Source organism: Papilio xuthus, unplaced genomic scaffold, assembly GCF_000836235.2.
Source record: "Papilio xuthus unplaced genomic scaffold, Pxut_1.1 DF828780.1, whole genome shotgun sequence".
In the NCBI taxonomy this organism is placed as follows: Eukaryota; Metazoa; Arthropoda; class Insecta; order Lepidoptera; family Papilionidae; genus Papilio; species Papilio xuthus.
This window is the reverse complement of record NW_013529869.1, coordinates 1151777-1170250: the sequence shown is the minus strand read 5'-3', so window position 1 is coordinate 1170250 and position 18474 is coordinate 1151777. Positions and strand designations below refer to the sequence as shown.

The window sequence follows — 18474 nt, the reverse complement described above, 5'->3', positions numbered from 1 at the left end:
ATCAATGAATGTTTAATATCTGGGATTGCCAGACTGACCACGTGACACCAATGTAGGTAGATACAAATAGACAAGAATTTGTTTCACTACAAAAATATGTGTGCGTATTATAAGGGCGCAATTTTATTGGTTGATAACTCGATATACAGCAGGGAGTCCCCGCACACGGGCTAAGGACTAATGAAAATAATCGGTTGATGTAAAGCAAAAATCGCGGGGAATTGGTTGACTGTTGAAATCGATTTATGCATGCGAATGCTATGTGCATACATCTAAAATCTCCTGCACCAGACATGCTAATGACCAATGAAACTGCGCCTTAATATCTGTTTTTATTCATTGTCTTGTTTTACCAGAATCATAATAAACCTAAAACATATAAGTAACCCAGTAACCTTTTCAGCAAATCTGAAATAACATCTTACATCGGGGCAATATAAATGTTGTGTTCAACTAGTGTAAGCACGCGTAATAAATTTTCACGGTACGCAAATCTCCTCTAATTAATTATCCACAACTCCCGCGTACCAGTACGTAACCCACTTGTACAAAAACCGGCTGACAAATAGAAAAAAACATTTTTTTTAAACGCAATAGAAGTGCCTACTTGGTCGTTTTAATTAAAAGTCGAATGGCAAATTTCTGGAATGCTTCAGTATTATTGTTTTTCAATTTAATTAAAACTTTGCCACTAATAATGATAGTTTGATTAAAAAATATTCTAAATTAATATAACAAGTAGATATTCTATTAGCGTTTATATTAAAATTATATTTAGTACTCACCTTGTATGTGTATGGGAAAGTTTTAATTCAAAATTTGTGTGTATTTTGTAGCCGGGAGCGTTTTGGCGCGCTTTTCTCTGTTTTGACGGGAGCGTGATGCACGAGCTATGTTCGCGGGTGCACTGCCGCGCCCGCCGCGCCCTCGCCGACTCCTGCCGGCGTCGCCCAGCCACCTGCGGAGCCTCTACCTACCAATACCACTGCTGCTCTATTTCAATAAACGATTTTATTACATTTATAGATTATGTTTGTATTCGAATAGTCTCAGAACGGCAAATTTTAACCACGATGCCAAATTCTGATACATATTTTAGCAAGTAAAGTGCAAATATGTCCCAATTGTACGTGCTATGTGCATTTGCCGGGCTATTTATTGTCTTGTACAACTATATGCGCGAATATGACAAATGAAATCGTGGTTTAGAGCATTTTTGTTTTCGAAATATGTTTAAATTAAATCCCATATTTTTTTTATTCCTTATAGCTTATATTTATTTAATGTAAATGAAATTGACGTGTAGGGATGTGAATATTTACAAAGTACGGACACGGTCGCTTCGCTACTTCGGCGAATTAAGTTGGCCGCTCGCTTATTTACCTTATGATATAGAATGTTAGTATTAATAAAGGTGATACTTTAGCAATTTCAAACAACATATATGTTAATTTGTACATCGGATACGATACAATGTATAATGGACAATACAATATCGATAGTTTGTAATGTGACACCTGAAACTGAGCCAAATTACAGACGGCAGATAGCTTCACAATTTACTGCCACGGGCCGAAGCTGACAAGAATATGCAAACTACTGCATAAACACTATCGATTTGTGTTTCCGTCCATATTATAGCCAACCCAATATTTTACTTAAAATAGCTTAAAACTGAGAAATAATAGTACTTCTTGGTAATATTATAAATTCGAATGTTTGAATGGATAGACGGATTGATGGATGTTTGTGACGGCTCAACGGATTTCGCTGAAAGTTTGCATAGATGTAGAACGTAGTCTGGAAGAAATCATAGACACAGGAGCGACGGCTAGTTTGTCATACATACATCCATACATTTATAAGTAGGTAACTATGTAAGGTAAAACATGTAATTCAAAAAAATTTCGTATCGATTAAAATGTGTGTTTTTTTTTTATCACAATTGGAATCTTTTAAAATTCTTGAATCTGACACAAATTCACGGAATTTTCCTGAAATAGAAATTCATAGAAGAGTAGGTACAGTATTGAATACCGACTGTACAGGCAGGTCTAATCTCGCGGTCCAGCCGGGCTCCGTCAGGCATCGCCTCCCCCCAACTATGCCTTGTCGAATATTTGTACATTTAAAATGTGAATAGAATAGACGTTAAAAAACATCGTTGTGTGTAATATTTTATTACTATTATAAATATAGCTTCTGTTTTTAACATTTAATATTCTGACAGAATCTTTAATAAACAACGACGTTGAGATAAAATTAATTAATCGTAGATAAGCTCATTGTATTTTCTAGTGGGCGTTACAGCAATACACGTACAGAAAATACTTAACAATTAAACTACAAATTATTACCAAACTAATTAAAAATTAATATTTATTTAATTTGATTTACCTGTGAAATATATAAAAAGACGATAATTATTTCATTTAATCACGACATTGTAAACAGATTCTCATATAAGCTATGTCAGCGATAAATCGTTACATATAATGTATATGTTCCGCACGGAAATTGAATTTCGGGCAAATTTTCACTTGACGTCGTTCCTGAATTCCTGATATTGGCGGTTACTGACAACGATTAACGTTTAATACAATTTACTAGAAATCCGTACTAGCTTCGATCAATAAATAAAAAAAAATATCGGCTTGGCTAATTTGACTCCTGTTTTTAAGGAATAAAATAAAAAAAAGGAGTTTCATATTAGGATTTCCACTGTCTATACTCTAGTATAAAATCTTATAAAAACATACTAAGCATTATTTTTAATACAAAAGCTGTGCAATTTCAAGCTTATAAAAATTAAATGTTTCTATGTTGTACTCGAATAATGTAAGCAGGAAAACTAATACGATATGCGATACAAGTCCTTTGTGTTATCTTTTTCAAATAAACATTGTAGAAATTCTCTATACGAAGACTAACGAAAGACAATAAGAATTTTCTAGAAACATCTTCAAATGTTTACATTTTCCGAGCGGGGAGAAAACGCAACATTTGTATTTGTAAGTTTAAATCGAAAAAAAAACAAGATTGTTAGAACAAAACACAACAAATCCAAACTACGAGTACTAAGTCATATCACCAAAGTTACTCTAAGAATTAAATTGTAGTTATTTACATAATTTAGAGTACAACACGTCCATGGCATTAATAATATATTTTTGGTTCTGTAAAATTCAATAATAGACGTATTTGAAACTTACATTTCAAAGATCCTGTATATTGCCAATAAACTGCCTAACTGCCAATAAACCACTAAAATGAAACGTATGAATCCATTGTCGAAATATCGAGTGTTGAGCATACGACCATTATTGCTTTCTTTTTTTTAGATAAAAGCACAGGATATAAATCCTCTCGGTAGCAACTGAGTATATTAGTGCCTTTTCACTAGTAATAAAAAAAATCTTCATTCTATAGTCACAATCATTACGGTAACGAATTCTCTGCGTACTTTATCGATCTCTTACTGCCCAACTCACAGTCGTTAATTGGTCCCCTAAGCGTAGTTTTTTTTATAAGATACGCTAAATATGTCCCTTAAGGGTAAACTTAAGCTACCAAAATATTGATTCAGGAAAATAAAACACATTTTTCAACGTTAACTTTTATTTATTACCATATAATACCACAATTATAAATCAATATAATATATACAAAATTGTCAGATGTAAAATAAAATGTTACAAATATGTGTATGAAAAATTACTAAAAATGATATTCAAAATTCAGAATAGTAACTTAAATGTAATTAACTATTAGTTTCATTTAACTTAACTAATGATTAGAAATAATGTTACTTAAAAACTTAGTTTACGATAGGATTAATTAAAATAAATAAACACTCCTACAATTATATAATTAATGGCACTAGACATTACGGTTATATAAAAGGCACTAAGCAGTGATTAAAATAAGTCACATTGTTTAGTATTATATATATTTTAGTATATATTGTTTCTTTTAACATATAGGTCTAGCTTCCAGGTATATAATATAATTATATATAGCTTTATAACTATTTTCATAAACATTTGCGATAAAAATTTGTGCGAAAATATCACACAAAAATAGTAGCCCGAAACAAATATATATTGTACTTTAAAATATTGGTCTCATTTAATTAAAAAATATTTTGCAAGGCACATTGAACATCAGGACATTTACCAACATTTAAATTATCATGGTTTTTGAACGTAGTCTTGTATTTCATTGTCTCACTAATATGAATTATTGCTATTAACATTCTTTTTCAAATATAGCTTTGGATAAGATAATTAAAAAAGTATTCGTATTAATTTCTTTATAAAATAAAAATAATAAAAGCATTAACATGACTCAGAGTTGACCAAAGACTAACTATGCGTCACATTTCATAAACAATTATTATCTTGGCAGTGCTGTGAGTATAATCTATGTAAGAAATAAAATTGCTAACACATTACAGCATAAGCATAATAACTAGTGTCAGACATTATTAATTAGAAACCTCTGGCGCGAATAGCGCGTTTTAGTTACAAAGTCAAGTGTCAGAATGAATAGTGAGGGGACATAAACTTTTTAGTAAGGCTAGTGTTGCGCCAGTACATCGTAAAAATGTCGTTTTATCTTCCTAACTCTAGTTATATATTACGTATCTATCTGGGGCTTCAATATTTTCTTCATATATATATTTCGGTTCTACATAACGTCTAATATGCGATCAACTACACACATAAGTACATACAAACACTCACACTAAGTACAAAAGCGTACACAAAACGTATGAGATTAAAACACCATTATAAAGCATTTTCTGAAAAAAATATTAAAAAAAATTGACAATATAAAAATCTATTGTATATAATATCGTTTATGCAAATATGGTATGAATATAAAGGCACAATTTTAAGGCATTTTATTTTAAACAGACATCTAAAAATTCCTAAAAATATTTTTTTTGTTTTAGCGAATACTGTTGGCTTGTTTTATTCAAATGCTTACTACAGATGAGATAAATGTACAGAGATTTCAAGTTTCTGGTTCAGAAACTGATCTGACAGATCTATTTTCCCGCATACGTAGGATTTTTGAACGTCGATGTAGCCTGCTTGTAAATTGGGTTCTCGCCCTGTGGAAAGAAAAAAGTAATTATGTTTCCAACTAAGCTCTAGGCTTGTGCTTGGTTTACGACAATAGTCGAATGGCGGGATTCGAACCCCCGACCTCGTGATCGGAAATCCGTACCCTTAACTATTAGGCTATTGACGACATTATAATTATTATTTTAAACATTTAATAAATCACACTTAAGACCCCTTCTAATTCTATATAGATATTGTTAGTAATCAATTGCAAAATAAATTATCATTAACTGCGGAATTTCTGTGCTGAAATACCACTACAAAATTATTCTTCTCATATATTCCAAAAAAAATAAATACAGGTAGATTTTTATATAACATAAATAGTTAAATGTTATAATTTTTTCCATACCGTGTCCCACTTGGCCATCATGCGCTCCTTCTCGAAGCGTGCGAATTCGCGGCGGTCGTGTATTGTGGTGACCATCTTCCACAGCATCAGCAGTGCCAGCCCCACTAGCACGATGGCCGCTATCACTCCAAGCACGATACCCAGGATCGATACCTAATAAAAAATGACCAGAGTGAAAATAAAAAAAAGACTAGCTTCTAAGACATTACGAGTACCATTATTACACTACAAGGTCAAAGACATGGAATCTATTATTAAATAGATATTTTACGACTTAATAAAAACTAGCTTTAAGCCAAGAATTGAAAAAACTTAAAATTATTACCAATGTGTTCTTCCAAACTAATATCTATGCCTTTCAGCAAGATCCACGCAGATGTTCTGGAGATACCTTCTGATAAACATCCATCCATCCATCCATATATTCGCATTACAGCGCTCTACATTCGTATATTATTACTTACATCACACGCATACGTAATGTAAAATGAAGTAGATACCTTCTTGGGGCAGACTTTCTCCTTCTGCGCGCGGATGTGCAGGTGCTCGGTTTCATTGTATGAGTACACGTACACATACAGGCAGTGGTCGTCGTCGTAGTAGTTGCACAGGTTCTCGTTCAGTGATTGGTTGGCTGTACAACACAATATTTACTGAGAAACTCTTTTTATCAAATTTAAAAAAAAAAAATATTAAATGTAAACAATTTACCAAGTTTAATAGAGAAATTATTCTCCACAATGTACCTAATTGTTATTAAGATTTTTATGTTCACAAAGTGCCATTATGTTGTTCAAACTATGAATCGAAATCATGGAACAAATTTATGATTACCTTCAATTCTGCCTTCTTCAATAACAGGTTCCAGGTCACATTTGCCACACTCTTTCGGCTCATCCGGATTGTAAAGTCTGCCTCGCTTGTGCACTTGACAGAGGACACATTCTTGGAAGTCCAAACATTTTCTGGGTAACGCCTAAAATAATAATTACCCAATATTAATAAAAAGCTAAACATTATAATTTCTTCGAATATTTACTAAAAAGGACGTAAACATTTTAGAATATTTCGCTTTAGTTTTCTTAATCAATTTTCTCTATTTTCAAGTCTATTTATGATATTTGGAAGAAAAGTATTTTTTTTTTGCAAACGGTGATAAAATGCTTTCAATTACGCATATTTTATATATTATAATAAAATGTGTAATACTTACGGGGCTCTTTTCGCAGTATATGCCGGTGTAGTGGCGGTCCTCGTCCACGTCGCACACACACTGCCCGCACACACAGTGACCGTGCCCGCTGCAACTCTTGCCGTCTGCAACACAACAAACATTACATCTCTCCTATTCCAATTTAAATACTGATAAGACTGGATAAATGTTCTAAAGTAGATTATAGAGCTAAAGGAATCTGTAATGATTTATCAATCTTGATCTTTACATATTAAATAAATTGGTGTCTGTATGTCCAAAAAAAAAATCGTATTTTGGATACATTACTTATTTGATGTCGCTTTTGTTTCGAGTAATCTATGGATGAACCCATTTTGACAGGTTTTTAGCGGGGTGGTAGCTAAATTCTGTGCTGACGAAGTCGCGGGCGACCACTAGTATCATATACAGTACATAACACGCCAGAGAGAATACGAATTGAATTAACTCTCTTCAAAACAGTCAACATTTCAGGAAATGATGAAATGGATACATCTGAGATATGAAGATATGATGAGTGTAAAGATATGTTCGTACTGGGCGCTAGACAGGGCGTCTCATCGAGCGGGCACTGGCAGGCGGGGCCGGTGTAGTCGGGCTTGCAGGCGCATTTGCCGCACACGCACTCGCCGTGCTCGCGCCCCGAGCACAACTCGCCCTTGTTCATGTCGCACGTGAAGTTGTCGCACTCGCAGAACGGACCGGATATCACCTGTAACAAAAAAAATAAGAAAAAGAGCTAGAGCACACCTTTCCTTTCGAAATAGTTTCTAAGGGAAAAAAAATGGTTAATTTATAAAATCAACTATTTTTTTTATTACGAGTGTTGATGTTAGACGGTAATGGACAATTTACCTTGAGAGGATCATCGAGCTTGTTGCACTCGCAGAGTCCGCAGTTGCAGGAGCCGCGGCCGGAGCAGAGCGGGCCGGTGGAGGCGTTGCCGGGCCGGCAGCCGCGCTCCTGCTCCAGCGAGGCGCCGCCGTGAGCTGAACACTCGCACCCCTTGCCGAAGCGGCCCGGGTTACAGAGGCACACGCCGCACGCGGATATACCCTGCCCGCTGCATACTAGCGGACTCTCGCTGTAAGCCTACAATGCAATAAATACGGTAAATAAACATATTCTATAACCCCTAACTAAACTATTTGCCAAAATATTTGAGAAGCAAAAGGAAAAATGTTGAAACATTAGGTGTAAGCAACATTTTCCACCTTTTAGTGATAGCTGTTTTAAACTACATTTTATAAACTACAATTTAAGTTACTTGTACCAATATTTAAATATAAATTAAATTAATAAATGCCTGCTACATACATGGTGTCCAGGGTGTTCGCAGGGGCAGTCGCACAGCATCTCCAGCTCGACGGTGAGGCTCTCCGACATGCCCACAGGGTAGATGGTGAATGTCTCCTTCCACTTGCTCGGGTCTTTGGGACACTCTTTCAATGTTATCTCCGCGGTAAACTCCACGACATCACCGACCTACAGTATAAAATAAAATAGACGATATTTCATACAAATAAATTAGATCTAAAACACTTAACAATAAATTAATATCATTGTGTTAACTGTATGACAATTCCTTGTGTTCAATCTCATTATTTTTATAAATATTTTCTGTATGTATCATAAATGTTAAAACAAAACGCTAAATAACAAATTGATTACGAGTAAGGAATTCCAAAATGACGAATGTTCAATGGAGATGGGAATTCTAGAATACATATTTCTACAATTATATATCGTCCTAACAAAAATTAATTATAAATAAACACAATTAGCTAAGCTCAATAGATCAAAAGATAGATGAGTAGTAACCTTCAATCCGTCACATTTGTTCGTCTTCTTAAGGTTGCCCTTAGGGCCGAGACACGAAGAATAGTAGGTCAACTGCACGGCGTCACTTGACGTGTGTTTCATTTCTACGGTCGATGTTATTTTCTGCAAAGAAAAAAAGTTACAATATCCAAAATATTACCCAGCAAATGAACAGAAGGGAAGTATGTCGAATAATACATTTGTACGGTGAATAACCTATGTGACATAATACAATAGGATGGGTCAAGAAAATAATGTCCTTAGTCAATTTCAAAGAGTAAGATCTCATTCAATTCATACTCCTTCTAGTATAAAATTCTGTCCTAGTCGAGCAAATCCTTTTTATATTATTATTAGTGGGTTTTCTAATAGATATATATTTGGTGCCTCACATTGTACTGTTCGCGCACTAATTCGACGACGTTGTCAGAGTCCTCACTGAGCACGCCGCTGCTGGAGCCCTGGATGTTCTTGCTGAGCTGCTCGTACACCTTGAACTGCTCCGACGTCACCGCGAATATCACGTTGATGCCGTGCTCCTTCACCTATATCAACACAACCACATCTTATCTTACTAATATTATAAATGCGGAAGCGGAACGGTGTTTGTAAGGAGGTATCTCCAGAACTGCATGGCTCTCGCTGAAATTTGACACAGATGCAGAACATCTGGAAGACTACAAAGACTACTAATTAGGTTTTTTGTGCGAGGACGGAGTCGCGGGCGAAAACTAGTTTTCTATAATCTCTGTACTTAACTGTATAAATTACCAATTTTATTTGTTAACTGGTAAAATGCTGTAGGTATTATGTTTGGCTCTTGAAGTGTTTAATTTTTAATTTGAGGAAAATTGATCATGTTCCATAAATAATAAAGAAAAAGTATGGTTAAGTATGATAAGTGTAGATACCTTGAGATTAATCTGAGAAATACTGGGATAATCTTGAATGGTTGAGTGTGTGTATGAGTTGTTTTCCATGTGGCATTCACCATCGTTAGGCTGAACAATTCCACCGAGCTGTAAACAAATTTATATATATTTACATATGTTACCAAAATGGTTTTGCTTAAAATTTGTAGTTTCTTTTTTATAATATGACCTGTAACTTAACTATAAAAGTGTATTTTGAAATAGTTTACATACAATATTACATATAATCTTATATATAAAATTCTCGTGTCACAATTTTCGTTCCCATACTCCTCCGAAACGACTTGACTGATTCTCATGAAATTTTGTGAGCATATTGAGTAGGTCTGAGAATCGGCCAACATCTATTTTTAATCCCGCGCGGACGGAGTCGCGGGCGACAGCTAGTAATATCTAACATCTTTTCAAAATACAATGTTGCCTTGCCTTCGTGCCTCATATAAATTTGTATCTCGATTTATTATTTACATTATCTTGAGACTGCGTTTCTTATCATTTTAATTAAATCTGCTAGTGATTTGAGGAAACTTGTGCTATTTTAGTGTTATCACGAGGCCTAAATGTAGTTCAGTGTGTTTCCACTGCCGAAACACCTGCATACAAACTTTTCTCTCTATATTTTAAAGAAAATGAAAGAGATGACTATATGTCACTAAGATTCCCTGATTCCATTGTCTTTTTCTTTTTTTTTTGCCATGAACTATGTGTATAATTTTGTATTTTGTCTCATACCTTTCCGTCACCAGCGTAATGGAAGCCCGCATCCGTTGAAAACACAAGTAAACGACGAGCCTTTTCGCGCCATCCAATTTCCTGCTGACAGACGATCGCCTGCATGATGGCGTCAAAACCACCTTCAGGGGAGTCCAAGTTACCTGATACATCAGCACCGGCAACTGCTTTCTGTTGACAAATAAATAAAAAATATAAAAAATGTCACATAAAGCAATTCGTAGTTGAAAGGATAATTGCATGCGCGACCTTTTTTTACACTTCTATTAAAAATGCAATGAAAAATCTACCTTATTACATACACAGACGATTGATATTCGATTAAAGCTGCCACAAAAACCATTTTAATTACAAAACCTTGTTCATTTTTTATTAAATGTAGCACGCAATTAGCTTAATTGCTCCGATACATTTTTACCAAGTACAATTTTTGCACAAACTGTAAAAAGCACAAGAAAACTTGTATAAAACTTACATCAAAGGAATCAGTGTCGTTACTAAGAGACATTTGATTCTTGAATCCATAGGGTGCCGCGCAGCCGTCACACGGGGAGATCAAACTGAAATAAAAAAGTTAAATCTATATAAATTAATATCTATGGCTTTCTAAACCACTCATCGTATTCAAATGAAAGTTTGGTAGGGTCAACTTCGACGCCAGGGAAGATTTCTATCTTAAGTAAAATATTTTTTTTACGTGGCACGTCGCGTTCAGCTATTTTTTTTTATTTCTCAATATTTATGATTAGATTTATACACATTTTCCTTAATCTGAGAGTCAAACCTAGAAATAATAATACAACTATTCTAACCAGGTTAATATTCTCCATATTGTATAATAGCAAAAACTTTACTCGTTCGTACATAAATAAATAATGTTCCCCGAATGTAATTATCTTTAGCCTATTGTGTAAATGTAATTAATGTTATTAAATATATACAGATTTAATTTGTATCTTAGGAAAACCAAAAACCTTAGAAAAAAATAGGAAAATCTCAAAATTTATTATGTAAGGTTAGAAAAATAACATAAGAAGTTTATATGTATACAATATAACGAAGTATACTGTTTTAATCCTTTTAAAAACAAGACTCGAACTGTTTATTACGAAAAAAAAATAATATTTAGGGTCTATATACGATTTTTTGAAGTAATTAGTAACGAAACTTACTTTTTGGGTACTGTTGACACGTATGGCATGACGAGCTTGTCGACGAAGGATCCAAAGCCGATCCTGAAGTTTGAGGTAATGTTCCTCATAGTACTGGAGAGGAGACTGCCGAGAGTACTTAGTTTGTCCTTGTCATTCTTCATAGATCTACTGAGGTCCATAAGGTAGTATAAATCCACCGGGTAGTCTTGCGCTTGAGCGTACGAGAACGACATCTTTTCCATTTGATCTATACACAAAGAACATAAATAATTATTTTCTTAACTATTTGATGTCACGAACAAAAGTCCCAAGAAAGTTCTAAACTGTCTAACGATGAAGGAAAACATCGAGGTGCAACCTGCACATTTCTGAGAAGAGATTCGAAGACATGTGTGAAGCTCACCAACCCGCACTGGGAGTGGTTGACTATGGCCTAGTCACTTAATTTAGGGTAGGCTCCGCGCCCCTCTGTGAGGACGTATTGTGACCTAATAATGATGTTTTGCATTGAATGTCAAGACGGATAAGTTAATATACATTGTGATTAAAAAAAACAACTTACTCATTCTCAATTTCATATTGACTCGTTGTGGTTTGATTTGCACTAAGTTCTCGCCGAAAGCCGCGCCTCCTCCAGCCATGTAGCCGCTGCCACCCTTCATGCTGGTGCTACTGCTGCTGTAAGACTCCTCGTAGAAAGATGACTCCATGCCCGCCCCGATACGACCCCTGGCTGTTAAGCAACATTATAAATCACATAATACATTAAACAGGTATATTGGAAAGAGAATGTCATCATCAGCTTTAAACAATGAAAATTAATAAACATTCTTAAATATCCGTAGCTTAAATTACAATAATCAAGGGACTATATTAAGTGATCCATTAATTTGTAACTGTCAGTCTAAAAGGAAAACTGCTGACATTACGATAAGAATAGCGTGATATGTCAGACAACAAGGCGTGGCCCTTTTCTTGTCGAGTCATAAAAGGTGCAACAAATGTTTTTAGTACAATATAATCGAAGATGTCAGTCAGAATTTGTGTAAATACTTGACATAGTGACGTACCTCTAGTCAATTCTTTGTTAAACATAGGATCGAGAGTTCGCTGGTTGTCGGGGTTGAATATATAGGCTTCATCGCAGCCTCCAGTGCCGCCCTCTACCGCCGGGTTAAAACATCGGGGCCCGTTGAACTCGGGGGCGAAGCACCACGCACAGAAGGCGGTACGTATACAGTCGCTGCAGATCGTCTTGCTGGAGCAAGGGTTCTGGGCTAGGAGTTGCTCGGCTCGCTGCGCCCAGCATGACGCCAACAAGCACACCCACACAAACACTACACTAGATCGTTGCTTATGCATTTTGTGTTCGTTTCGTTTATCTATTCAGATTCGATATATCTGTAACAAAAGAGAAATTTATTTCATTAACGTTACTACATGATACAAATGCGATGGTAAGGTTTTTGAGATAACGCATTGAGATGAGTATTTGACGTCGTTCAAATTTCTACAAACTAAAAATGCTAAAAGTTAAGAACTTTGATTGAACTGGAGATAACTTAATCTTATAATTCAAACAAAGTAATTATTTAATGACATCAGCTGTTGAATCATTGTTCATAACATTTAACAACAAATGATTGATTAAATCATCGATAATGGCACTACATCTTTTTACAAGACAATGATTCACTACTGTATATTTATTAAAATTCGTTTAATCATATTGTTAAGGTGGTTTCTTTTTTATGAATAAGAAAGAGCGATGAATGGTGTTCAGTTCATGCTATAAGACGAGGTGAGAACGATGTGGGCGCTCTGCTGGTGAGAAAGGGCGGGCTCCTCCCACGCCGCCGCATCGAGGTCGTTCCTAGGGCTACCACCACTCTTACGAGGAAGTGAAAAGCGAATATTTAATTTAAAGCGCTGTTTGAATTTTCACATTCAAACATACTATAATATAATAATATCATCATAAAGTCACGGTAATGACAAATGCTACGTCGGGGATTCCAACTGATGAATATTAAAAAAAAAACCTTATCACGTTATACCTAGTTTTAGACAATATTGGTTAGAATCATTTGGAACGAATGGCGCGCTATCGTTACCAAATAAAGTATCATATCGATTAGTGAGGGGGCATAAGCATTGACATTTTGATAGGTCTAGTGTTGTGCCGTTACGCCGGCACAGTATCAGTTTTTCTTCCTAACATTAGTTATAATACTGGACAACCCTAACGAGCAGCATAGTACAGTCGGACTAAATAAATCCGCTTCTTGACGCGGTACGTAGGCGATCCACATTCATCCGCACATGTTGCGATTACATTTTACTATCAAATTAAAAACAGGAAAACACAAGTTTTTTTTTATTAATATTGACACTTTTTTTTATTAATTTTGTGTTATTATAATTATAAATATTACACTAAGAACTGTGTTTATTTAGGAGTTAATATAAATCAGATGATATTGTCCAATAAAATTTCTCTTGGTTTAATTATTACTATAAATAGACTTCAGCAAAACTATCCTACAAGTAAATTACTATGATTGATGTAACGTTTTCGCGTATTATTTGTATAAATGTGAATAAAATATGTATGTATTTTCATTGGTTTTGTAATTGCATACAAGTATAAACTCTTTATCACCATTTCCTTGTTTATGTAAACATATAACATATTACATTGCAATGTGATTCATTTGCATCAAGTGATATAATCAGCGAATTAAATATCATTTTTACTTTCGCTCATTTACTGTTGCTTACGTCTACTAAAAAATCTGGTAGTTGTTAATAATTTTTTATTAAACATATAGTAGCCTTATAATTCGTATTAGTACTTAACACCTTTAGCCTTTTCGATTCGAAAATGTAGATAATTTATAAGCAAAACAAAAACCAACAATTTGCTTTATACCTAAACGCTTTCCTCATAGACTTGTTAACACATTCATCCTTAACCTCATTACAAACAAATGTATTTTAGAAGAAATTACAATATGTTTATGAAAATATATTATCTATAAAAATGTAAATCGTAGGATCATTCTACAATCATAGTGTTAAAGACCATAGATAATATAAGCCCACTAGATATTTTTTTCTTTAAAAATTATGTACTTACAAAAAAATGTATCATAAATCCAACAAGATTTGTCACATATACACTTCTTGTCACTATAATTGTGTGCACATAATAAAATCATAAAGTTTCACACTCCTTATCAAGTAATTGACTCACATTTCGCACAAAACAACACTAAAAAGTTAAATTTAATTTTATCACTGTTTCATTACTTTCTTATACTTACAGTTACTATACAATTTATTAATAACTGTCTAAATTTATCGATGGGATATTAAAAAGTAATTAACAATACCAAACTTTCAAAATAACATTACACATTGATCCACATTAAAGAAAAAGTTTTTTTAATTATTAACAAACACTTTAATATTATTTTTAATAATAATAATGGTCATCGAAGTAACATTTCGTAATAATATAAATCGTATTTCGGAGCGTGAGCAGCACACGGCCTGCCTGCGCCGGATACACGCGTGACTAATTGTTCAGAAAATAACTTCGTCAGCCAGTGATACGCAAGGCGCCGTCACCGTTCTTCTTAGAATCAATATGCACATTAATAATACAGCCAAGCTGCAGTTTCATTACATTTCAATAAACTTTAAAACTCCTAAGTCCCATTAAAAAGGAATTTTTAATAAAAGAATTATTCTCAACAGGCATTGGTCCGCGACTGTCTGTTTGGAATTAAAAAATAACATAACTATGTGTACTTCCAAATTATGTTCTATGTGTGCAAAATTGTATCGCGGTCTGTCCAGCCCTTCTGGAGATCCATCCATCGCATCCAAACATTCGCATTTATAATATTAGTAAGAAGTAAGATAACAATACTTCAAGTTTTAATTTTAAATACACCCAAAAATTGGAACATAAAAAAATTCAATAGTACTCGATTCATAATTCACACCGAAATCAAGGTTTTTACACGAGAAACGAGTCTGTGTAGGCCACACGGGTTACGTCATAAAGTAATGAGCTGACCAATATAGTCATGACATAAGGTGTCATGGACGTATACCTTCGCGCTATTATTTGAATCACAGTTTTTGTTAAGAGTAAAAATCTAAATAATTACAAAATAACAGTTTTAGTGACGCACGTCGATGTATTCTCATTTACAATGAGTCAAGCGCGTATGTAAGTAACCTTATTAAAATGATAACTCACATTGATTGCGACAAAAATGGTATTGCAATTCGCATAACATACTCGGCAACGTATAATGATATTCCTTATTGTTTTATTGTTTATATCTTAGAATAATATATATACTCTGTTAGTAATTTTACAAAACGTTTATCCTTGTAGCTGAAAACCCTTAAAAGACGATCGATATTTTTCTGACTAACTTAAAATGTGTTCTGTGAAATTAAATGAAACTTTAATTAAACAGAAAATCGAGGCTGTGACCTATTTTTCCCGTCCATAGCAGAGATATTTTTTTTACATCCCTATATTCATTTAGCTGATATAACGGCAATAGAACTCATCAACTGCCCATACATAATATCCCTAATGTAATACGTGTTAAAACGGGCCAGATTTGTTTTTCTCAATTTTTTTCCACACTTACATCGCCTTGCTTATTTATTGTATAATTTACGAAAATCAAGATTTAAACCGATTAACATTTTTAAAAAACATAGAAAACTTCTTGGCTGAAGTGTTTTATAATTAGGGTTCGTACAATTCGAATTGTTCGTATTCCTGTAGTACCAAACGAAGACTATGGTTCGACCACGATCGTTAGAGCCATTTACGTGTGCTAACTGCAGCACTGACTGAAGTATCGTTTGTCCGCAATAGAACGTTTTTAGCAGCGCAATTCTAAGGATCTCGCAATCCGCTAGGAACTATTGGTGGCGACTAACGGCTGATACAAAACAGTAAAAAAGTATCAGGAGTACGGTGGCAGAATCCCGGCCAGTGCAACCTGTCCAAGTTTCCATATATCGACGCTAACGGTTGGGGTGAACCGCGAGGTCAACGACCGCACCCGTACGCTCCGGCGGGCGCGGCACCATCGTACAGCACCTAAAACTACTATTACGAAATGAAAATCGAACTTTTTTTACAGTGCAATTTTCCGTGTTATTCTCATTGACATTTTTAATTAGACAAATAAATGTTAAAAATTTAATTTAGGCTAAATCGCAATATACGTATCACACATGGAATTAAATAATTATTGTATAGGTAAATAGAACAGAATACTATAAGAGATTGAAAAAAGTTACTAGCACATATCTAGGACTACACTTACTGCAGCAGTATCGTTTAAAGCACACTTTATCAAACTACTACCAAGGAATATTGTCATCAAATTAACTTAAAATAATTGTTCCTATAACTAACCCATTTAAATTAACAATAACACAATTCGCACACATAACTGTGGACATTGTGGACTTCCACTTGGCTGAATCCTGACATATCACTCCACCACAATATAAAAAAGTACATCAAGCAAGAAGATATTTAGGAAGGCACACTGGACAATAATTTAACCTTTGCACTGCGTTGTCGCCGCTAGGGCGACATTCAAAATGTGAGACTCAAATCCGCTGTCGCTGCTATGACTGAATTAGTTGATGTTACACCAATAAACCCAGAAACAAAGAATGTTGAAAGTGATATTTTGTTACAACGGTATTTATACATATTTATGTGGGAGGGCCTAATGGCACCGGAGTTATTGATACACCATGTTATTTCAGATACTGGAGTACTAAGTGTTAAGCATTTAGTTTTTCAGTGGTTAAAGGTGGCAAATCAACTGTCCCAGATGGCACCTGTCCATAACCATCTGCAACCAGTTACAAAATAGCAAATACATTGCCAACCTTTCATAAACCAAGGAGAGGAACATACAAGAAGGTATTTTTCCCCCTAAAAGGGGAATTTGGCCACTTGCACACACTCATCAGATAAAATAGAAATACATAAAATACTACCATGACATACATTTCTTCTTTGTAAATGTGATATTGCACAGATTGAGCAGTAGATTAAATGATGCAGTGTCAGCTATGGATGTGTGGACTCTACTACTGTCAATATATGTATAATATATTTAAAATATAAGTGGAAAGTTATTTAATTGGTAGGAAACTATAAGTAATGTAAAAGAATTCACTACCCATTATTCTAATTAATATCAATTGGATTCTAGTAATTACACATAAATTGCATAAAAAATAAAGTTTTATACATCAAAAAATAACGTGGGATGTTAATCTTATATGTAACTGTTATGATTAAATTATTCATATGTATATATGGAAAGCATTGCTTTGATAGTAAAGTAATAGTCGCGTGTGAAAGTATAGCTTACTAGGAAGGCAGTAAGATCAGATTCCTAAAAGGATAATGTATAGAAAGCTCCTGAATGCTTATAATTACCTCTAAGTTCAATATTTCGCAATCGGACTACAAAATTGAGAACAACAAGCTTAAGTACATTAAGATTTCATACTTACCAGTCTTATTTTATTTGTTTAAGAAGCACACCAATACAAAATCCCATTTCTATTTTGTTACACCTTACAAAAGAAACACATGAGATAATCCTTTAACTTTAAAGTAAATAAATTACTCATTTACCCATTACCACTCAACCTAAAACAATAATCAACCAATGCCAAATTTGCCAAACCAAACCAAAACCAATCAAAGACTTTAAGCTGCGTTCAAATGACAATATATACACAGCGCAGATATTGAGAATGATCAATAGAAGATCAGTTTAGGTTAAGATCCAAGATCATAATACTGTGATAAAATAACTAACTATATATATTACTAATAAATTAGTTATTTGTTTATTTTTTAACATTTGGCTTTAAGATTCAACTCAAAAACTGTTTTCAGCATTATGAATTATATTCAAAATGTAATGTCATAAAGACAGTTAAAATCCAAAATACTTGGTACAACGCGGTGTCAAAACTTGTTTAAAACTCACATAAAATAACAATAATATTACAATTAATCAAGCTGAGCTATATAAAGTTATCAAAGACAGCAGAAAAA

At 34.1% G+C, this 18474-nt stretch overlaps 1 protein-coding gene across 2 annotated transcripts; it reads right to left on the bottom strand.

The window, feature by feature from the left end:
* Positions 1-4126: 4126 nt before the first annotated feature.
* mys (position-specific antigen beta subunit myospheroid) lies at positions 4127-18099 on the bottom strand. 2 transcript variants are annotated; one of them, XM_013326835.1, is made up of 17 exons: positions 17922-18099; positions 12407-12737; positions 11899-12069; positions 11355-11583; positions 10658-10742; positions 10183-10353; positions 9430-9537; positions 8911-9063; positions 8519-8641; positions 8015-8182; positions 7553-7789; positions 7235-7409; positions 6698-6801; positions 6319-6460; positions 5985-6118; positions 5485-5637; positions 4127-5119 (listed from the first exon to the last, which is right to left on the bottom strand). In XM_013326835.1, exons 2-17 carry the CDS (start codon positions 12696-12698, stop codon positions 5054-5056), a joined length of 2511 nt encoding a protein of 836 aa, XP_013182289.1. In that variant the 5' UTR covers positions 12699-12737; positions 17922-18099; the 3' UTR covers positions 4127-5053. The 2 variants fall into 2 exon arrangements, with proteins under 2 accessions (XP_013182289.1, XP_013182290.1); XM_013326836.1 differs by lacking the exon at positions 17922-18099 and adding an exon at positions 14476-14906.
* Between the last annotated feature and the right edge of the window lie 375 nt (positions 18100-18474).

What these genes read in the sequence shown, in the direction of transcription:
- mys (XM_013326835.1), bottom strand. Translation starts at nt 12,698, where the DNA reads ATGCATAAGCAACGATCTAGTGTAGTGTTTGTGTGGGTGTGCTTGTTG. An exon ending in ACGACACTGATTCCTTTGAT is followed by an intron (nt 10,354 to 10,657) that starts GTAAGTTTTATA and finishes ATTTGTCAACAG; the next exon opens with AAAGCAGTTGCCGGTGCTGA. An exon ending in GCGAACACCCTGGACACCAT is followed by an intron (nt 7,790 to 8,014) that starts GTATGTAGCAGG and finishes ATTGCATTGTAG; the next exon opens with GCTTACAGCGAGAGTCCGCT.